The sequence below is a fragment of the Grampus griseus genome (genome assembly GCF_964374135.1).
Source record: "Grampus griseus genome assembly, chromosome: 20".
Taxonomy (NCBI): domain Eukaryota; kingdom Metazoa; phylum Chordata; class Mammalia; order Artiodactyla; family Delphinidae; genus Grampus; species Grampus griseus.
Genome location: NC_139014.1, coordinates 51,637,376 through 51,659,519, shown reverse-complemented (window position 1 = coordinate 51,659,519; position 22,144 = coordinate 51,637,376). Strand labels below are relative to the sequence as shown.

General features: G+C 54.2%; 1 protein-coding gene across 2 annotated transcripts in view; it reads left to right on the top strand.

The window, feature by feature from the left end:
• ABR (ABR activator of RhoGEF and GTPase) overlaps positions 1-22,144 on the top strand; it is a gene marked incomplete at its 5' end in the record, with an annotated part of 92,674 nt that overhangs the window by 24,012 nt on the left and 46,518 nt on the right. For both annotated transcript variants that reach the window (XM_082678749.1, XM_082678750.1), the window contains 7 exons: positions 3,456-3,641; positions 8,766-8,873; positions 11,617-11,677; positions 16,481-16,533; positions 17,120-17,260; positions 18,918-19,039; positions 20,981-21,146. In XM_082678749.1, the coding sequence (XP_082534875.1) occupies positions 3,456-3,641; positions 8,766-8,873; positions 11,617-11,677; positions 16,481-16,533; positions 17,120-17,260; positions 18,918-19,039; positions 20,981-21,146 (837 nt within the window). The remainder of the gene's footprint in view (positions 1-3,455; positions 3,642-8,765; positions 8,874-11,616; positions 11,678-16,480; positions 16,534-17,119; positions 17,261-18,917; positions 19,040-20,980; positions 21,147-22,144) is intronic.

The following is a 22,144-nucleotide window of genomic DNA, read 5'->3' as shown; positions in this document are numbered from 1 at the left end:
TGGGGGACGGAAGAGACAAATGACAGTGTGAAGTCATGAAAGGAGTTCGAACCCGCCTGGCCCGTCTTCCCGAGGAGCACTTCATGGGACACCCAGAGCCAGAGTTAACTCTAATAAAATGGGGAACTGGCGCCCCGTCCTCTGCTGCAGGATTCTGGGAAGAGGGAGGGGGAGCTGGTGTGCTCTGTCAGGAGAGCAGGGCTGCCTGTGCCTTTCTGCTGCCCTCCCTGCCCGAGGCCTATTTTCAGGCCTTCACCTCCCAGGGTCTCAGGCCAGCTGGGGGCACACATCCAGCACTTTCCCTTCCCCCAAAGGCCCCCCCCAACCTTGTCCTGAGAACCAACGGCCTGATGCCCCAAGCGCAGTCCCTGTCTGTGTGACCTGCCCCCTGTGTGACCGGCGCTTCCCCTTTTGCAGACAGAGTGGGACTTCAGGAGGAAGCAGAGCACTTGTGTCTTGTCCCTGCATAGGCCTGAGTGCTTCCCCAGCAGCTTCTGAGAAATCCTGACCGCCCCCCCCCGCTCCTTCCCCAGGACTGTTCTCTCCTCTTTCCTTTATTCCCCCCGGGTGGGGATTGCACCCCGGCTGGGACAGGGACTCCGCGGTGACTTGGACCCTCCTCTGGACCTGGGTAGATAGAGATAAAAAGGATAAACTCTGACGGATCCCAAGGGCCGGCTCTGTATCCTTCACGGAACATCGGGAGCCGTGAGCTCAATGTCGCTGCCCGCCTGGGGTGGGGAAAACGTTCTTCCTTTCTCCTGGCCCCGGTTCCCTCTGTGTCCCTGCCTGCCATGCTTCCCCAGGCCCCAACCCTCCACTCACTCTGATATTCCCTCTGAGGCCCTTTCCCATCACCTCCTCTGTGAAGCCCTCTCCGAGCTGTGCCAGTTGGTTGGTATTTACAGTCCAAGTCGAGTAATAAGTGTATCTTGCTTTGTCCACGAAAATGTTTCATTTGTGTTGGTCCAGTTTACCCAAATAGATTGTAACGTTGTCCGGAGCAAGGAGCATGAGTCATAAAAATAATCTCCTGAAGGGAAAATTGGACCCCGTCACTCCCCTGTTTCAATGCCTCCGGGGAAAGCCAGGTCATTACATGGGCTTAAAAGCCGCATTCCTTCCCCCTGTGTGATCTGGCCTCTGCTCACCCCTCCAGCCCTCCTTTAGGGCCCTGCTCGCCAGCCCCCTTGCTCGCAGCACGCAGGCTCACTGGCTTGCTTCTAGCTCCTCTCTCTGCCCAAGCCCTTCCCACCTTGGGACCAGGCGTTGAGGAGCTCTGCCTGAAATACTGTCCCCTTTGCCCCCACGCTTCCATTTCTTGTCCTTCAGCAGGACATCCCCTTCTCATTTCCTTCATTGCACTTATGTGTGATTTTGTGTTTGTTTCCTCGTGTTTTGTTTGTCTCCCCTACTAGATCGGAGGCTCCACGGGGGCAGTGATGAGTGAATCACTGACTACCCGCTACACCCCCTGGTCTGGCCTTACGTGGGCACTTGGTCCATTATTTGTGGGGTAAATAGTAATAACAGTAGCAGCTAACACTTACTGATTGCCTTCTATGTGCCAGGCACATACTCAATATTTTAGATAAATGATGGCTTTTGATCTTCCCATCAGTGTTCTTGAGAAGGTAATAGTATCCCGGTTTCACAAACAAGGCTGCTGAGGCCCAGAGATGCTAAGTGACTTGCCCACAGCTATTAAGCGGCAGAATTGGGACTCTGGCCCACACTGCCTGGCCTGCACCAGGTCGAACCCCAGCCTGCTTTCCTAGCAAAGGGCTGGACGTTAAGGCCTCATTGGTTCCAGCACTGAGAGGGTCAGAGGAGGACTTCTGCTTTTTCCTGCTTTCATCATCACGTCTGGATTTTTTAGAGCTGGGAGGACAGGGGAGCTAGAAGTCAGAGCACTGTCTGGGTCTTTAAGTAGATGGGACTTCCCCTTGTGGACAGACAGATGGGAGGATAGGGTGAAGCCTGGCGGGACATCCAGCAGCCGTGGCTGGCTCGAGCTTGGGGGTCTTCTCTCAGGGTGAGCCAGCGATAACTTCGGCCTCCCTCAGTGGAGGTGTTCCCTGCAGTCCAGCACTGAGTCACCCGTTCTCTGCTAGAATGCTTGCCTTGTCGGAAGCTCGCTACCTAATCCTGTGAGGTAGCGGGGGGCAGCTCTAGTGAGCCCATACCTGCGCCTGCAACTTCTCCTTTCTGCCCTTTGGGTCTCCAGAAGGACCCAGACCAAGTCAAAGACCTCTTGCCACACAGCCCTTTATCTTCACAGTAGATGAGGAACGCCAACCGTGTCTGACTCAGGCTTCTCTCTCTCAAGTACGCGTACCCCTCCCCCCACCTCCCCACCCCCATGCCTTCTCTACGGGGCAGGTTCCCAGACCCTCTCCCCTGCAGGGCCTTTGGCGTGCAGTCTGGGCATCTTTGGGGGCTTTAGGGCTGAAGGAAGGTCAACCATGGAGGAGCTCTTTATCCTTCAGTATCATTGATTGTTTGTTTCAATGATTAATTTTAATAGCTTTTTTTCCTGATTATAAAATTAATATTTACTCACTGGAGGTGATTTAGAAAATGCAGAAATCCCACTGAAGAAGATGTATCCAAGGCTCATTTTCCCTTCATGTTGGGCTTTACGGTGATAACTTCAGCCAGCAAGTGTTGGGGATGGTCCTGAGCTTCCGTCTGTCACCTCACCCTCTCCACCAGCAAGCCTTGGAGCACCTTGGTGTAGATAAGCAGAGATGACCGATAGGGATATTGCATGTCATCTTGCATGTCAGCCTCGGCATTGAGAAAGAGTCTGAGGCTACGACCAGGCTCAGTGAGGAAGGTCATTGTGGTTGCTTAGCAATGTCTGCCATGGGTACAGGAGGTAGCACGGTGGCATGCGTGACACGCTCACTCTCTCTATACTAAGTGATGGGAACTTAAGATATCAGTGCAGCTGAGATTGGTTTGGGTCCCTTAGAAACTCTATTCCCCAAGTCCTAGAATCATGTTCTGTTTCTTGGAAGGAAATAGCTAAGGGGTTGAGTTCCCCGTCAACCCTCCTTCCCACTGAAGCATGACAAGGGAGTTTGTGACTCAGAGCATGAGGCCATTGTGGAAGAAAGCTATGGACCCTGTTAAACCATCAAGCAAACCCAGTACAGGCTGAGAACCAGAGGTCCCTCAGGGGACACAGGGTGGGAGAAGTGTGTCCTGGCGCCACCCCTCGGACCTGATGGGACTGCTGGACCAGGCTCCCTCTTCTTACAGTAATGGGTGGCTTGCTGGGGCCTGTGACAGCAGCTGCTCCATTCAAACCACGCTTCAGGTCCCCTGGCCTCAGTGGCCTTATCTGGGCAGAACTCGAGCAGCAGGAGGGCCTAATCTGGGCCCTGGGCCTGCTGACCCTCCGGTTGATTTCCCTCTCACCTCTGCTCTTTCTTCCTCTTCTTGCCCAGCCCATGAAACCCCTGAAGGCCACTGCCACCACCTCCCAGCCCGTGCTCACCATCCAACAGATCGAGACCATCTTCTACAAGATCCAGGACATTTACGAGATCCACAAGGAGTTCTATGACAACCTCTGCCCCAAGGTGCAGCAGTGGGACAGCCAGGTCACCATGGGCCACCTCTTCCAGAAGCTGGTGAGTCTCCCGTCGATGGAGGGCCCTTACCCGGGACCTCAGTGGAGTTGCCGGTGTTGAGAGAGGACTGGTCGGCCCCAGACCTCCTGGCCTCCTTGAAGGCCTGAGTCATTTCTGAGTCCTGGAGGAAAGCCTGGGCTTCTGCCTTATGGGGAACCTGGGCCTGCTGCCCCGACTCCCGGCCTCCCCCAGTGAAGCCCTAGACTGCTTCTAGGGCTGCCAGGGACAGGCCACGTGGGTAGGTGCCCTTGGCAGGGCACTGTTTCTCTCACCTGGGGGCTCCAGGGCTGGACCGAAGGCTCCCCTGCTGGGCTGCAGGGCCCTGTACCTCAGCCGGCAGAGGGCCAAGTGCCAGGTGGACAGGCAGGGACTGCTCACCTGAGACTTCAGACGCTCGCCTCGCTTCCGCGCTGCCTCTGAAGTGAAGAGTCCGGAGGGAGACCATGTCAGCCAACGATCCTCTCCTGAGGACCCTGGAGCAGGAAGCACTAAGAGCCCAGCCCACCCGCAGGGCAGGGAGAGGGACAGAGGAGGTGGAAGTAGCGTGCGGCCTTGGTCGGGAACGACCCTCTCCTCTAGCTCGGTGTCCGTCTCTGGCCGCGTCCCCTGAGGACCCCCCAGTCACACCCACAGGGCCCCCACCGGCTCTCCGCCACATAACTTCTGCCAGTCCAGCAGGCGGGATGGAGCTCAGGAGTCTGTGGCCCTATCCTCTGGGTATGGGTGGGGGCGGGGCAGGGAGCAGTGCTTCTCCGTTTCCTCCCCTGCAGTGGTGGGACCTGTTGAATGGGCAGGGCTCTGCTTTTCTCACATGGAGAAGACTCTTGCTTGGATGCTCCTAGGCCACAAGCTCAGATGCTAAAAACTGAACTCATTGGCTCTGAGGTTCTTTGCTCTTTTCCCTGCCTCTGTCTCAGTGGGTGCGGCCATGTCCCAACCACCGTCCATCCATGACTCCCGGGGGCTCATCCTTGGCACCTCCCCTCCCCCACCCCCTAACACCTCCCTGCATCCCATGGAGTCCACTTCATTAAAGCTCACAGCCACCTGCTTCTCTCCAGTACTCTGGCGCCCTCACCTGGACCACTGCTGTGGCCTCATGAGTGGCTTCTGCCCCAGACCTGCCTCCCAGGCAGCCTCTGGCCTCTACCTAAAAGCAGGAGAGCGTTTTCTAAACTCCTGACCGGACCTCAAGTCCCCCCTGCTCAGGGATTTGGATAAAGGCCAGGCTCTGAGGAGTGGCTTATGAGACCCTCTGCTGCTGGCCTCAGCAACCCCCTCTGCGCCCCCGACGCTGAACCTTCTGGTCTCAGTTCACGCTGCAGGCGCGCTTGACCTCTCTGTACTTGCGCTCTAGCCTGAAATGTCCTTCTCTGTCTTATCTGGCTTCTCTGGTCAGTTTCCAATTTAGAAATGACCTCCGTGGAGAAGCCTTCCACAGCCTCTGAAATGCAGCCCCTATGCTTACCCACTCCGTGAACACTAAACTGCCTGACTCCCCAGAACCATAAGCTCCAGGAGGACAGACTGTATTTTCTTCAGTTTGGACCCCCAGAACCAGCCCCGTGATCAATACATGAATGAGCGAGTGAGTGAGTGAATGAATGGGTGAATGAGCGCACCGTGTCCTTGACCCCTGGGACCAGGGAGAAGTTGGAAAGGCATTGAGGAGACATCACAGGACCTGAGGTCTGTGTCCTGAGGGACAGCAGTGTTACAGAGATGAGCACAGTTTCTAGAGCCAGGTCGCAGCTGGGTTTGAATCCGGGTTCTGCCACAGGTTAAACTTGTGACACTGGGCAACTTACCCAACTTCTCCTGACTCAGCTTCCTCATCTGTAAAAACGGGGATAATGATGGTGTTTACTTTACTGGGTTGTTGTGAGGACTGAGTGAGTTAATACCTGAAAAGTTCTTGGAACAGGACTTGGAATATAGTAAATGAGTAAATACTCCGTAGTTAGCCATTATCATTACTGTTATTACTATTATTACCGCTATTATTATTATTATTAGGAAGAAGCACCCCTGAAAGGCGTTGTTGCCAGGGAACTCCACACTTCTGGTTCTGTCAGCCCCAGAGTGCTGGCCCCAGTTCAGGGATGATGAGCGCCCAGTCATCACTGCCCGCCTGGTCCAGGAGCCTGAGCTGATTGGCTTGGTGGGCAGCCTCTCCTCAGCCCTCAGGAGGGCAGAAGAGAGCAAACCCCGGTGGCGGGGGCGGGGGGCGGTGGTAGGAGTGAGTAGCCTGGAGCATAGTGGAAAGGCTGTCCCAGTTTATCTTTGTCACTTGGACCCTGCTGTCACCAGGCTTCCCCATTCTGGTCTGAGCTTCACTGGCCTGGCTATGAATTTGCTACCCCCCTCTTCCCTCCCCCTGCATCATGAACTGATGTCTGAAGCCCCTGGGGCTACAGGCTTGGGAGGAGGCCGGGCAGGCCAGGCATCTGGAGACAGTTTATTTTCAGCTGGTCTCCGGGTATTTGATTATCCATTACTGGGAGAAGGGAATTAGCATCTCCGTTATTTGTTTTATGGGATCACCCCAGTGCCAAGCTGCTGTTTCCAAGCAACCTCCACTTCCCAGTTAATGGCCCTGGCAGGCCAGGCCTTGGGCCCTGCAGACTAAGGTGCTCCGTGGAGATGGCAGTGCCTGGGTTGGCCGGTGACCCCTGCACACAGGCCTTCTGCCCAGGTGGCTCCTGCTTCTGGCTCACCTCCGGCTACTCCCTTCTGTAGTGGGATAGGAGGGGGTAGCGTTGCACCCTGAGCACCCAGCCTTTATCCTTCTGTGGGAAGGGGGACAAGGAATGTGCATACTTAGAAGAATAGCAATGCTACTTTGGTTTAGGAAGTGACTGGCTAGCACATCCCCTGTAGCGCGGGACACCAGTGGGCCAGGGCTCCCTCTGGAAGAGGAAACGAACTCCATCCCTTCCCGCCCCTCCCCATCTGGGATTTTCCTTTCTGAAAAGTCTGGCCCATCTGGGGCTGAGACCTGCATGGCTCTGGCCCTGGCTTCTTCACAAGCATCCCAGCTCTCACTTTCCCCTCTGGCTTTCCTGCGCCCCACCTGCCAGCTTCCTCGAGTTCTGTCTCTGCCCTGGGTGGCTACAGGTCCCCCACCCACCTCTTCGGATCTTTGAGGAGCACAGGGATTCTGCAGAAAGCAGAGTCGATCCGGGGCAGGGCTCAGGGGCAGCCCACTTCCCGCCTCGTACCTTGGTGGGTAGAACGTCCTTCCTACTTCATTGGAAAAAATTTTAACCAGAAAATCTAGAGAATAATGTAGCAAACAATGGTGCAGTCACCTCCCAGAAATAACAGATGTTAAGCTCTGAAGATATATGGAAAGACTTTTCAATCAAGAAAATAAAGCGTTACAGATGAGAATGAAGTCTCTCTCTCTCTCCCTTTCCTCTTGCCCTTCCTCTCAACCTAGAAGCAGCTACTGACATGAATTTGGTGTGTAGCCTTCTAGGCTGCAGTTCGTGTTTTCGCTATGCATATATATCTTTTTATGGCATTGCATGTACTTTTAAAGTGTATATAAGTGTGTCTGTATGTATCATATATTTTGCAATTCAATCAGCATTCATTTTGAAACTTGTCAACGTTGCTACACAAAGATCTAGTTCATCCATTTTAGCTGCACTGTGTGTATGGGTTCCCCTTGTGGGCATTAGTTTCCAGTCTTTTCACAAAAGAAAGAGTGAGGCAGGTAAATACCCTTGTTCACATTTCCTTGTGCACACACATATTCAAGTTTCTCTAGAGCAGTGCTTTCCAGTAGAAATACAGTGCGAGCCACGTATATAACTTGAACTTTTCTAGTGGTCACATTGTTTAAGTGGTCCATTAAGTGACCATTGTCTAGTGGTCACCTGTTTAAAAATAAACAGGTGAAATTAATGTGAAGAATATATTTTATTTCGCCCAATAGAGTCAAAATATTATCATTTCAACATGTAAACAAGATTAAGAAATTAATGAGATCATTTACATTCTCTTTCTCATACTAAGCCTTTGAAACCCAGGGTGTATTCTACACTCAGCACATCTCAGTTTGGACTCGTCCCATTTTAGGCGCTCAGTATCCCCGTATAGCAAGTAGCCCTGGGGTCTGTAGAAGAGGATTTGCTAAGTAGTAGGCTAAGCTGTGCATATTTTCAACTTTATTAGTTATTGACAAATTACTCTCCAAATAATTATACTAACTTACACCCCCCGCAAGCAGTCTGGGAAAGTTCCTATTTTCCTACATTCTTTCCAACCCTTAATATCATTAGACTTTTAAATTTTGACCAGGTTGATGGGTATGAAGTAGTATCTCATTGTGGTTTCATTAGAATTTCCACCCTTTGCTCTGGTAAGAGGAGATGTACGTGCAGAGCACAGAGAAGGCTTTCCATAAATATTTGCGGAATTGAATTAACGAGCCTTGGTTTCCCCTTTTGCAGAAAGGGCTGATGGCATCTGTTCTGCCTCCCCAAGGGGGCGACGAGGCTCTGTGTGGTCCGAAGCTGTGGAAAGCTTTGTGTTAGGTTCAAAGCGACATGCAAATGTGTAGAGAGGAAGGACCTCTGGCTCCTTGAAGGCTGAGGAGGTGGGGACAAGGACCTCGAGGGAGGCCAAGGGAAGTGGGGACTGTGCCTTTAAATACAGTTCCCCACACTGAGCATGGGGAGTGGGGCACTGAGCAGGCCACATGTGCCCACCCCTCTCCCTGTCTCCCCCTGCTTCAGCTAATTCCAGGATGTGAAAGATGCGTGAGGCATTAAGGGGCTTCAAACCGTGCGAGACTTTGATGATGCTAAATAAAGCCAAATGCTGCAATGAACTGAGTTTTGGCATGCCAACAAAGGCCGTGCCCTGCTCCCCCCAACCCCCAATACCCCCTTGTTAACCTTATTGGCTGAGCCAGTTTCCATGGAAACTACCAAGTTCAAAGGGATACTGTAGTATGTTCACCCTGCCTTTTCCTTCTGCTCCCAGCTAGCTGCTCGGACTGAGTTAGAGGTTCTGAGTGCTAAGGGAGCTCCAGGTGCTCTGGTTATGCTTTCATCCATTCATTAATCCTCTCTCCCCACCCCTCTCCTGCCCTTCTCTCTCTTCTCCCTGCAGGCCAGCCAGCTTGGCGTGTACAAAGCGTTTGTGGATAACTATAAAGTCGCTCTGGAGACAGCTGAGAAGTGCAGCCAGTCCAACAACCAATTCCAGAAGATCTCCGAGGTGGGCAGCTCCCTGCACAGCCACCCCTACGACTCGGGGTTTGGGGGGCTGCTCAGAGCCTTCTAGCCTTAGGGCCTCTCCTCCCCTGCTTGCCAGTGAGGAAGATGGTTCCCCGGATGAGTAACACTGAGCCTGATTTGCTTTCTTGCCCGCGACACTTTCCCTCTTAACATAAGAATATCGCTTTATGTATGATTTTGTTATTCTCTTTTAGGTTATTCTGCATTAGAACAGGGGAAGCAAAAAAGGAAATTAAAAAGGCAGCATTCTCCCACACTGTGGTGACCTTAAGCAAGTCACTTCCCTTCTCTTGGGCTTATTTCCTCTGCTGTAGAATGAGGTGTCTGGATTGATCCAGCTTATCCCAAGCCTGCTGGACAAGAACCACCAGGGGCCACTGTTTAAAATGCAGATCTTCAGGCACCTTCCCTGGAGCTTCAATTCAGAAGGTTTGGGGTGGGGCCCAGGAGTCTGTATTGTTAACAAACTTCCCCAGGTGATTTTTATAATCGGGAAGATTTGAGGGAGTCTGGACTAGGTGATCTTTTAAGATCCTTGCAGTCCCACAGAGAGCGGACAAAGGCCACGTGGGTAAGAAGCCCTAGACCTTCTGGCTGGGAGTATGCCTGTCCCTGCGGCTGCAGCCCAGCCCTCCCACCACCCTCCTCCGCAGGGCAAAGATGTGGCATTGTCTGCCGCCGACACTCCTATCCAGGAAGTGGCAGGGAAGGGCTCTAGGATTCCTCAGGAGCACAGCCCAGCTCACCCCTTGAGCCAAAAAGATCTCAGGGATACCCCCCACCCCCCACCCCTCCCACCCAGGCCACTGGCTTTACAATCACAACACCCAGCTCCAAGCTCGGGGCAGGAGAACCTCTGGTTCCAAGGAAAGGGAGCTCCTTCTGCAGTTTTGGAAGTCCTGCCGTATAGGTCCCCTCTGAATCCTTTGCTTTCTCTCTCAGCTCTGTTGCTGGAAAAGTTGGTGAGGTGCAGGGTAGTTTTCGAGAAACTACTGGGGTTACAAGGGTCATACCCAAGTTTGGAATCAGCTGGGAGGCAGTACAAGAGTAGGGCAGATGGAGATGGAAATGTCAGCTTGATTACTAGTCAAAGCCGGATTGGAAAAACGTGGACACGGACCTGTAGCCACACTGGATTTGCTAACACTTCCCCTCCACGTTCAAACACATCTACTGGGGGCAGAGAGAGGAGGGCTGAGCTCTGTTTCTTCTCCCAAACCCAGGGGTCGGGTGAGTCACCCTCTGCCTGGGAGGACGGAGTGGAGTGAGGGGTGGGAAGGTCCCTCTAAGTGGAGCAATGAGGCTGGAGAAAGGGTGTTCCTCTCACGGCTCCCTGCCCTCCCTGGGAACAAACTGGGTTTCCCATCTGTGTTCAGAGTGACCCTGCCAAGGCTGCCCGGGTGCCCGGGTCATGTGTGGTCCAGAGAGTGGTCAGGGGGTTCTCCTCTTAGCCTGGGCTGACTGCCTGTTCTCCATGGTTGGCAGAAACCCCCGCGCTCTTCCCCAAGCCCCTCTCATAGCCAGCTGGCCCCAAGGGCAGAGCGAGGCCCGTGGCCTGCTGCCAGTGGCTTCTCACCCTGACTCATGCGCAGACGCTGTCACTTCCCACTGCTGCTGCCGCTTAATTACTGCAATTAGGCCCTCCTCCTCTGCAGCAGAGCGATTTCATACCTCTAGGCTGCCCTGGAAGGGGACGTGGAGAAAAATTCCCTAAACCTGGGAATCCAGACACATCCTTGAGAAGCTGAGTAACCTCCCTTTTCCCCAGCCCCACACCCCAGGCTCAGTCCCTGGGGGTTTTCTCTGTCTAGAAACAGCTTGAGGCAGGAGTAGGAAGTGTGGAGCCCCTGCTGCCTGGGCATTGCCTCCCAGGCAGAGCAGGCAACATCACCTGGTACCTGACCTTGGCCTCACCTCGTCCCCACCTTCCTGCTGACACGTCCCCCCGGAACACCCCCCCCCGCCCCCCACCCCCCGCCAACCATGCACTCAGTCTTCCAAGTGAGGATTGCATTACAGCTCCAATTACAGGCCACGCTGGTCCAGTGGCAAGGGCTAGAGCTGGAACCTCTGACTCTAAAGGCAGGTGAAAGAGGTTAGGATCAGATAAGCTATCCCTGGGGTCTGTTTCCGGCACTCACTCCCTGTCACTTTGCACGGGATCCAGGAGGGGTGTTGCCTCTTCCTTCCTTGAAGTTTCCTCTCTGACGCCCAGCCCAGACATGGTGGGTGGGGAGTGCGGGTGGGGCCGGTGGCTGGGTGAGTCCCTTTCAATATGCTCGGACTGCCTGCCCCTCCGTGCTTCCCCCTGTGCAGGTGTGTGGGGCCCTCCACTCCTACCTCAAGGGCTGCTCACGCCCAAGGAGCAGCTGGTGCCCTGGTAGCTTGTCCACTAAAAGCCTGTTGGCCCTGGGCTGGCGTGTACAGACCTCCAAGTAGTGGCCGCTGCTGCGGGGTGGAGGAGGGTGTGGGCCTCCTCTGGAAGGCCCTCTGAGCTGCTGGGGAGGGGCTTCAGGGGACCCCCGAGGCTCCAGGAGATGATGGGTGTGGCCCAGGGGCTCATAAGCGGAGAGGCAGAGGGAGGCCTGCACGTGTTAGTCTTTGTGTCTCTTCTCCTATTTGCACCCCTGGGTTTCAGAGCCCTGCTTCCTGCGTTGCTCACGATGGGGATGGGGAGGCTCAGGGGACAGGCCAGGTAGTGATTCCTCTCCTCTGTTTGGCAGGAACTGAAAGTGAAAGGTCCCAAGGACTCCAAGGACAGCCACACGTCAGTCACTATGGAAGGTACTTTGGGGAATGGCTTGGATAACAGTCACCTTCCTTTGTCTGGCTTTGTGGACTATGGTGCCCGGCTTGTGTGTGTGCGTGCGCGTGCATGCGCGTGTGTGTGGGAGCATGCGTGTGTGTGTGTGAGCGTGTGCACGCGAGGCATCCAGCCTCCGTCCCCAGGCAGCTGGCCAGCTACAAACGTGCTCCTCCCTAGGATGCCAGCAGGCGGCTCACTCCCCCCCTCCTCCCCCCTCCACGCACGCAGCCCTCCCCTCCCCTCCCCTCCCCCTTGCTAGAAGAGCACTCAGAAGCGGCTGCTTGATTCTGGAGGCTGTGCAGCAGCAGCCGGGAAGGTGGCTGAGTGGCCGGGCCGCTGATGGGAGCTGGGGAGCCGGGAGCGATGGCCGCCCGCTCCTGCCGCGGGGACGGAGGCTGCCATGGAAATTCTCCTCATCATTCGCTTCTGCTGTAACTGCACCTATGGTAACCCAGGCCCCCTCTCCCGAGAGGTGGTGTGTCTTCCCACCTCTGGGGGCTGGCTGGAGTGGGCTGAAATGTGGCCATCAAGGTTTGGGGGGCAGCAGGGCAGGGAGGGGGGACAAGTGGCTGGACCTGTGTTAACCCCGCGCCAGCCAGCTTCCAGCCTGGAGTTGGAGCCTGGGGGCCGCTCGGGGCAGGGCGGCTTGGAAATGGGAGGACCAGGCTAGAGGGGTCCAGGTACCCCGAGGATCTGTGGGGAGCCTCAGCTTCAGAGGCTGGGGGCAACTTCCTGGAGAGGCTGTTGCAGAGAGAAAGTGACAAGGCTGGGCCTGCAGGGGTGGCCACCCTGGGGTTGGAGAGGGGTCAGCAGGGGCAATCAGAGGGTGACAGATGGTCTGGATGGCAGTGCCTTGGAGCGGGAGGGCGCCAGCCCCGGCTGGAGGGAGAAGTTGGGAGTCTCTTTGTTTCGTGAGAGGCCAGGGTATTGTGTGCCTGGAGTGCACACACCGCCTTAGCTCTCTCCTCTCTGAATGGCAGGGGAGCAGGAAGGAATTGGATTGCTCCCAGGGGGTTCGTTTCTAGCCACTGGAGACCCTTGAGCTGAGGTCTTGGCCGTGAATGCTGGTGGGAGAGGGGGGCGTGGCCGGCTGCTGCTTTGTGAAGGTCACACACCCACCATACAATAGCGGGGACGGACAGAGCATCATCTTCGCAGCTCCCTCAGGGAGGAGGTCCTGGGACAGGTGTGTGCAGTCAGCCAGGCTCTTGCTCAGAGGAGGCTGGCACAGATCTAGGCAAGGAAGTGTCCGGAAGCTAGTGGGCCCCGCCTTCCGAGGCCAGAGGTACCTTAGGGATGAGCCCCGCTGCCTCTGGCAGGGGCATAAGGCTCAAATGTTGCCCCAGGCCAGCTGCTCTGGGCTCCTGTGGCAGGCAGCTGGTTTCAGGACCTTCTTCTCTCCCACCAGGCGTTGTGTCTCTGCACCCCTCTCAGTCACTTTGCTCTCATATCTCCGTGGTAACCCGGAGCTCCTTGTTGAAGGCTGAACAGAGGGGGGTGGCAGCATGCTGGAGGAGCGACGCTGAGGTTTCTCGGGCTCTTCCCGGAGGCCGCTGTGCACGATCAGCTGTCCCCTCACCTTCTCGGGCTGTCCTGCATTGAAGACTGCTCGTGATGGAGATAGCCCCTGAGGTCGCCCCTCTCCAGCTGTCCCAGCAGGACAGCTGTAGTCACAGGCAGAAGCTGACCTGGGTCCCCGCCCCTCGGCTGAGATTCTGACAGGCTTGAAACTGGCGTGGTCCTAGATCTGAGGGGAAAATGCCCTTTTTGGTCAGGCCTAGGAGTTGGTCAAGTCTCCAATCAGTCTCCCTAAAGAGGAAACGGTCGGCCCTTTGCTTCCTCTTTCTTCCCCCGAAAGAAGCTTAGTTTTAGTGAAACAGGCCTGGGACCTGGAGTTCAGGGTTTCTTTGGTCCCTGCAGCAAAGTCAGCTTTCAAGTGAGGGGTCAGGAGTGAAGGAGCCCTTGCTGACCACGCTGTTTGACTCTTCTCAGCCCCTCCAAGGGGTGCTGGTTGTGGGGTATCAGGGAGGCTGTGCCACTTGGGGCTCACTCTGCAGGTGTCTGCCTTAGCGGTTGTGTGCCAAGCGCCCAGTCTGCAGGGCTCCAGGGCCACACGCAGTGGAGGTGCAAGGAAAGCCGCGTGTGACCCAGGCTCCTAAGAAGGGGGCTCACCTTGGCAACAAGAGAGGCCCGCTCATCCACTCCTTCCCGGTGAATCTTTCCCAGAATCCTCCCGAGGGCCACCGAGCTTTGGCAGGTGCTGCCTCCCCTACGGAAGGGGACATCTCAAAGATAGGAGCACGGGTAGACCATGCGTAGATTCAAAACCCAGCTGTCCCTTACAGCTTTGTGACTGTGAGCAAGTTACATAATTTCTCTGTGCTTTCGAGAAGTTTCTGCATCTGTAAAATGGGGCTAGTGATAATTGCTTCCCTTTTTAATTAAAGGAAATAACGCACGTAAAACAGTGCCATTGGACACAGAGTAAGTACTCAGCAAGCTAGAGAGAGGCCAGCTCGCACATGTCATGGTTGGACTTTTAGGCGCTGTGAGTGTTGCTTGTGAAAATCCTGGTTAGGGGAGGCTTTCTGGAGGAGGGGGAGAGACAGGCATTGCAACTTGGTGAATGGTATCTGTCCCAGAGACAGGAACCCCATGGTGAGGAGGGGCAAGAGTGGGTGAAGCAGAGGCAGGAAGCAGGCCAGCCTGCTGGAGCCGTGGAGCAGGTGAGGTGGGAAAGGTGGGCTCTTCACCCTGCATTCTCAGGGGAAGCAGGTGTGCAGGTGCCGTGGAGAGCATGAACGTCAGGGCCGCACTGGTTCCTTCCATATCTGACCGTGGCCCCAGGGCCCTCTCCCTGCACTTGCCTCTCCCCACCCTTCCTCCCACCTGCCCCTCCACCACCTGGGGCTGATGCATTAGGACTCATTCCACGGCCACAATCAAGTGGACTCTTGAGGTGACTCTAGGCATATTAATAACCCGTCTGAAACCCAATCCACCATTTGTGCAGACCTCTGAGCTTAGTCAGAAACCTCTTCCTCCTGGGACCTGACAGCGGGGCAGAGGGAGCTGACACTGTAGTATCAGCTTTCCCTGGACGGGAACTCGAGGGCCCACCCTGGCAGGTGTCTGCTGAGCTTGCACTTTCTCTGGGTCTCTGGGGTTCTCAGGGAGTGATTTTTTCCCCCCCTGCAGATGGGCTGAGCCACAGGTGGGTATCCTAGACAGCCTCAGAACTGGTCCCCTCCTGGGCTGGTAACTGGGCTGTACCCTCACTGTCCCAAGATACCCCAAGCCTGGTCCTGTCCATTCTAGCTCCCATAGCCCACGGGGAGGGGCTCTAGAAATTGCTTAATTAAGAAAGGGCTGCAAATAAATCATGGGAGATGTGTTTGCACAAAGCAGTGGTTTTCAACCATTATGACATATCAGAATCGGCACAGGAGATTTTTTTAAATGGTGATGCCTGGGTTCTGCCCATCAGAGCCTGCTGTTTAGTTGATGGGAGAGGGGGAAACAGGCATCTGAATCTTTTAAGAGTTCCCTAGTGATTCTGACGGGCAGCCAGGCAAAGCCAACAGATGAGGCTCGAGGCACACCACTGAGACTGCATCTTCTCCGTAGCCAGCACATTATTCCCCAAAGTGTCCATTTAGCAACGCGCAGGGTATTTATATCTAGGGCTTTGGGGAATTCTCTGGTTTGGGGGCTGGCTGGGCCATGAATGTCAGCTCTGGGACCTGTCACGGCCTGGTCCCATGGGACACCCACTCTGGGGTCCTCCTCCCCAGACCAGCATCCTGCCTCTTACTGCTCCCACGGCAGGAGGACAAAGGTCATGACCTCATGGACAGAGGTGTCCAGGTGCAGGACCGGAGCTGAACCCCCCAGGCTGGGAGGGGCAGGGCACAGCTGCTTGCAGGAGCCTTGTTTGGAAGTGTCAGTGGGCCAGCTGCCGCCGCCACCTGTCCCTGCTGAATCCCAGCAATCCTCATTTGGTGTCCTGGTCACCGAGGGGTGTGGCCAGTGGGGGCCCCGATGAGCTTGCATTTTCCCAGCCTCTTCAGGGGCTCTCATACTCGAAGCCCCACCTGAATTCCTTTAGGAAATCTTTGCCCCCCAGCTGCCACTAGCTTGAGAGCAGAGCCTTTCTGTGGAGATTGGGCATGCCTCCTTGGCCCTCAGCCAGGAGGGGGTTGAGGGCATGGAGAGGGGTCTTCCTCATGGAGATGAGGTCAACCGTGTGGGTCAGAACGATGCATGCTGTTCCCAGCTGGCGGTGCCAGGCCTTGGACCAGAGGGATATGAGAATGATGGGGCACAGGGACACCGCCCTCCCTGGAAAAACAGTGTCTCCTTCCTGCATTCTGGGGTCCCGGGTGTGACCCCCAGAGTCCTGGAGCTCTGGGGGGTAAGGCTGTGTGATTCATCGTGGAGGGTACAGAGGAGTATCTGTGTCTACATTGAGCCTGGTCAAGCCAGGACGGGCCTGGGGGATGCACAGCCCTCGAAGAAGTCACATCTGGTGGGAGAGGAGATGAGGAGTCAGGTGGGAGGGGACCCGGGCCACCAGAGCTGTGTGTCCCCCTTTTGGTGTTATCTGGCCTGCCTGGGGTGAAAATGGAGGTGTGGGTTACCATGGAACCCACTTTGGCCTTCTGTAAGTGGGTGTCCATGCAAGGGAGGGAGGCGGGCGGGGGCATGAGGCTGCCCCCTAAGGTCTCAGGCTGCTCCCTGTATTTCATCTGACCTGTCTCCTTTCTCCCTGCCCCCAACAGCTCTACTCTACAAGCCCATTGACCGAGTAACCAGGAGCACCCTTGTCCTACACGTGAGTGTATATCCCGCTGAATGGCCTGAGAGGGCTTAAGAGTTGGATGGGAGACTGAACTCAGGGTGGGCGGGCACTGGAGTCGCTGAGAACAGCCCATCTGGGGAGTTGGGCAGAGGGTCGCTGGGCCCTGACTGCACCTGCCTGGCCTGTGGTGACCATGCCGATGGGTCCAGGGCCTAAAAGTAGCTTGGCTACTAAGCTTGATTTTGGGCCAGATGCTCCCCAGGAGGCAGGCACTTCCTGCCTCCCGATCCCTTGACTGATGGTCTCGAGTGTCCTTGGAGCAGCTGTGGGGTGAGTAGCGGGGTGTCTCTCCCAGCTGCTTGGTGACACGAGACTCCACCTGGCCTGTGCTGCCCGGGGAAAGAGTAATGACTGCAGCAGGAATAAAGCGGCACCACTGCCCTCACCCCTGCTGCTCCGACCCTAATTTTTATTTCAGATTTTGCAGGCATGACCAGGTTAGAGTGTGGGTCCCTAGTGTCTCCCTCGGAATTCTTTCAGTGAGGGTAGAGTTCTCCCCACTGTCTTCTCACTAAGCCCCAGAACCGCTCCCCGCAACTCACCACCCCATCCTTCCCAGGACCTGCTGAAGCACACACCTGTGGACCACCCAGACTACCCGCTGCTACAGGATGCCCTCCGCATCTCCCAGAACTTCCTGTCCAGCATCAATGAGGACATTGACCCCCGCCGGACTGCAGTCACAACCCCCAAGGGGGAGGTGAGCTCAGGACCCAGCATAGCCCAGCACCCAGGTTGCCCGTCCCTGCTCTCCTGCCCCGCTCGGGCACCCCTGCCCAATGCTCTGTGGCTCTCCAACCCTGATCTCTCATTCCCAGCCAAGGAGAGGCCTTCAGGTCCTGGACTGACAGCTTAAAGTCCAGCATCTCATGAACCTTCACAATAGTCCACAGGAGCAGAAGAGGAAACGGGGCCCCGGAGAGTCTCTCCAGGTCTCCTGCATGAGGTCTCTCGGCTATAAGTGTCGGAACTGGATTCTTTAGCTGGGGTTATCTGTCTGCGAGCCTCATGTGCTGACCCCCAGACCACGGCTCTGGCTATCTCGTTCTTGAATGCAGACAGCCCCCTCTGGGCAGTAGGATGTCCTCAGAGTCCCTTGGAAGATAATGGCTCGGGCTGAGGGAGCTTGTGGAGTCAGGGAGAGATGACTGAGGCTGCCAGGTGGCTGGACTGTCCCAGGTGGGCGCCTAGGTGTGGCTAGCAGCTGCAGTTCCCTGGGGGCCCTTTTTGGTGGAAGGGTGGGGACACCTCAGTGAGGGGAAGCAATGTGAAAAATCAAAGGGACCGTTACCTGCATGGGTCAGCAGCCTGGCCCACGTACGGGGTTTCCTGTCCAAGAGAGGTAATTAAGTGGCGTGTAGGAGTGAAGGCTGGCTGGGTTTATGCTCCTTTTGTGACATTTACGAGCCTTCAGTGTCTCCTGGGGAGGGAAGTAATGAGGGACACGTTCTGGAGAGTGACTAATAGGGTACAGAGAGCTGTTCCTGGTGCAGCTCCCAGCCCTGGTTTGCAAACCCTGGAATGTCCCCAGTTCGTTGGACTCTGCGGATGTCTGAAAGAGCTCCAGAGGCCCTGGAACACGACCAGTTTCAGATCATTTTAGTTGTGTACTTTCTAGGTGCTCACCTACATATGGCAACGTATATAGGTCACGCGGCACGTAATACGGGGAAGGCTGGGACAGGTAGTGACAGCCCCACAGCAGCCTGCTGGCTCTGAGGGCGGCAGGGAGGAGGCTCTGGAAGTTATGCGTGGAGCAGAATGCTCTGGGCCAGCCGGAGCCCAGGTTAGAGACGGCTGCAGGTTCCGCAGGACACTGTGATGGCCCCATGGAAGGAAGTCCAGGGTCAGAGACAGTGTAAATGGGCCTGAGTGGTTCTGCGGGTCGAGGTTTAGCTGAAACTAGATCAACATCTTAGGCAGCGTTAGGGGGGTTTTATGGTGGGGGTGGGAGGGAGTGTTCATGACCCAGGGTGGGTCCATCCAGGTGTGAGCTGTTGAGAACTGCAGGGAAGTGGAAAGCTACCGCTTGTTGATCACATCTTACATGCCGGCCACTGTGCTAACTGTTCTACATACACCATGACTCCTACCTTGCGGGGCAAATATCGTTATCCCCATTTTACAGTTTCTAAGACTGAGGCTTAGAGAAATCGGGGAAATTGCCCTCAAGATCACAGCCAGGAAGTGGCAGAGTCTGGATTTAAGCCCATGTCCCTGACCCCAAAGCCAGTGCTCTTAACCACCAGACACTACGGTCCCTCCCTGGAGCTCCACCCTCACCCCCACAGCTGGATGGGTGCAGGCTGGGCCCTGGGCTGACTCCCAGGCGGGGGCGGGTGTACCATCTCCCTCAGACGCGGCAGCTGGTGAAGGACGGCTTCCTGGTGGAAGTGTCGGAGGGCTCCCGGAAGCTGCGGCATGTCTTCCTCTTCACAGACGTCCTACTGTGCGCCAAGCTAAAGAAGACATCGGCGGGGTGAGTGTGCAGGATGGGGGGCTGGAGTGCAGCTAGACCCTGCCCGCTGTGGAGCCCCTCAGCAACCGGGGGCAGTCTGCATTTTTTTCCCCCTTTTTAAAAACATATTAATTAATTTTATTTTACTTCATAGCCTTTTTCTAAAAATAAATCATGGTTTTAATTGTAAAGATAATGCAGCCAGATTACAGAAGAAAAAAAAAAAACCCCGTCACCCACCTGAACATAAGCATCGGTCTCCTGCTGCTGTATTTCCTTCCAGTTTTTTAAAATGTTCTTATGTTTCTTCGTATACTTGTAATCAGAGTGAATACCCAATTTGGGGCTCTGCTTTTTCCATTTCACGTCATAAGCATTTTCCCTGTTGCTGCCTAATCTTCATAATCATCATTTTACTTTCCTGCGTGATGTTACAAGTGGATATGCCATAATTTACTTAAGCATTCTCCTTTTATTAGACATCTCTAAATTTTTGCTAACTGCAATTCAGTGAATATTCATTAAATCTGCTGGTATCGTTTATTGAGTGGTTATGCCGTGCCAGGTGCCACGACAAATGCTTTGAATATATTATTTCTAATCTCCCCAGCGACTCCACAAAGTAGGTATTATTATCCCCATCTCACAGATGAGAGAAAAGGCTTAGAATGAAGTTAAATAAGTTGCCCGAGGTCGCACAACTGAAGTGGAGGAGATGGGATTTGAACCTTAATCTGACTTGAAAGCTTCTTTCCAGCTCCGTCACTATACCCAGTGATATGGGTGTCCCTGTGTCATGAGCAGAAAAGCTTATTCAGTATTCACTCCCACATCCTTCCAGCTGTATTTCCTTATCATCTACGGTGTGCCAGGGGAGACAAGCCATACGCTCAGTGTTGCAGGGAGGTGCAAACCAAAGTCCTGGGGGAAGTGAGAGAAGGAGAGGTTATTATGAGTTTCAAAAGAAGGGATGACTCCCTGGAACTAGATGACATTTGAGATGATTCTAAATCGGAGGTGACAGTCGTAAGTATACGTACCTCTGCCTTAAGTCCTTTGCCCAAGGCAGACGTTACTAGTGGACCATGGCACCGTTTCTCGTTAGACTTGGATGTGGCTTTTTTTTTAAGGTACATTCTCAGAGATTACTTCTTTTTTACTCCCTTTTTTAAAAAATAAATTTATTTATTTATTTTTGGCTGCGTTGGGTCTTCATTGCTGTGTGCGGGCTCTCTCTAGTTGCGGCGAGTGGGGGCTACTCTTTGTTGTGGTGCGTGGGCTTCCCATTGTGGTGGCTTCTATTGTTGCAGGGCACGGGCTCTAGGCACACGGGCTTCAGTAACTGTGGCTCACAGGCTCTAGAGAACAGGCTCAGTAGTTGTGGCGCACAGGCTTGGTTGCTCCACGGCATGTGGGATCTTCCTGGATCAGGGCTCGAACCCGTGTCCCCTGCATTGGCAGGCGGATTCTTAACCACTGCGCCACCAGGGAAGTCCCTTGGATGTGGCTTTATAATCCTCAACTCAGTATCCCATGTGACCTCTATTGATAAAAGTTGGCATTCAAAATAGCGTCTGTATTCTATCTCTAGCTTAGAAGATAATGAATATAAGCTAAGTATAGACAGGCTAGAAGGGAAGGAAGAGTGTGGGATGGGGAACAGGAAGGCATGAGACCACTCTTGCTCATACCCTAGAGGTTTGGGCTGTTTAAGAACATCAGTTGTTCTGGGCCAGAAGAATGACAGGCCCAAGGTCCAGAGCCCTTACTGCTGCCTGACCCTAGAACCCAATTCTCATAATTCCACAAGTGTTTCCTGATTAGGCTCCTCAAGGAGGGGGATCGTTCTTGCCTGTGATGAGTTCTTAGTAAATCCCTTTCAGGTGGTGTTTGGTTCCAGCAATTCAGGCCTGAAGATCCAAATTCCTCTCTGGCTCACATCTCCCTCTGACTTGTTTGCAGGAAGCACCAGCAATATGACTGCAAATGGTACATCCCCCTGGCTGACCTAGTGTTTCCATCCCCTGAGGAATCTGAGGCCAGTCCCCAGGTGCACCCCTTCCCAGACCACGAGCTGGAGGACATGAAAATGAAGATCTCTGCCCTTAAGAGTGAAATCCAGAAGGAGGTAAGCAGAGCCTGGCCTCAGCTGGGGCAGGGAAGTAGGCCATTTTTATTGGGGCCCTTTGAACTGGGTGTGCCAGGGAGGTGGAGGGAGGGGAAGTGGTAAGGTTTGGGAGTCTGACAAGGGAGGCAGGATGTAAGAGTGGGAGGTCTTTCTTTATAGTCTTCAAGATACATTTATGTGCCCAGGGAAAGACTCTAACCATTAGCACAGAGCATATGGAGGGCGGGCCAAGGAGGAGTCAGTGCTCGGAATGCAGTGGGGTTAATTATGGGACGTTTCCTGGGGAACAGTGTATGCCAAACACTGCAGAATAGGAAAGCAAGAGAAGAAAAAGTCCTTCTTAAGGAAAAGCAAGATGTATGCAAGAGAAAGGACCTGGGAGGCCCCTCAGAAATGGACAGATCAAGTTGGCAAATAAATAACAGAGGGAGCCTTGAATATCACTTGATCTAAAAATGCACAGAATCTTGTGTCCTGACAGAGAACTGAGATTCTGTCAAACACACATGGAACATTCACAGACATTTATCATGTATTAGACTGCATAGGAAATCTCAAATTGAAAAGAAAAAATGATAGTGTACTGGTCATGTTCACAAACTACAGTGCAGTAAAATTAGAAATTAACAGCTAGAATATAGTTAAATATATGCCTGGGAAGTTAAAACTTTCAAGATAAAGAGGAAATCAAAATGGAAACTGCAAACTGTTTAGACCTGCTTGAAAATGAGAGCACTCCATGTCAAAACCCATGGGATGTAGCCAAAGTGCTCTTTAGAGGACAATGGATAGCCTTAAATTCACGTATTTGAAAACAGTGGCTAGAGGAAAGCACCTTACAGGCAGAGCCTTACGCATGAATGGAAGGAAGAGCGTGGAGGGGCTTGGTTGGTTGGCCTTGTCTCTCCTCTTCACCCATCCAGGCTCGGCCTTAGGCCTAACCTCACCTGATGACCCTTCCCTGATGTCTGCCCGCTACAGTCTAGGTTGGGTGCCCA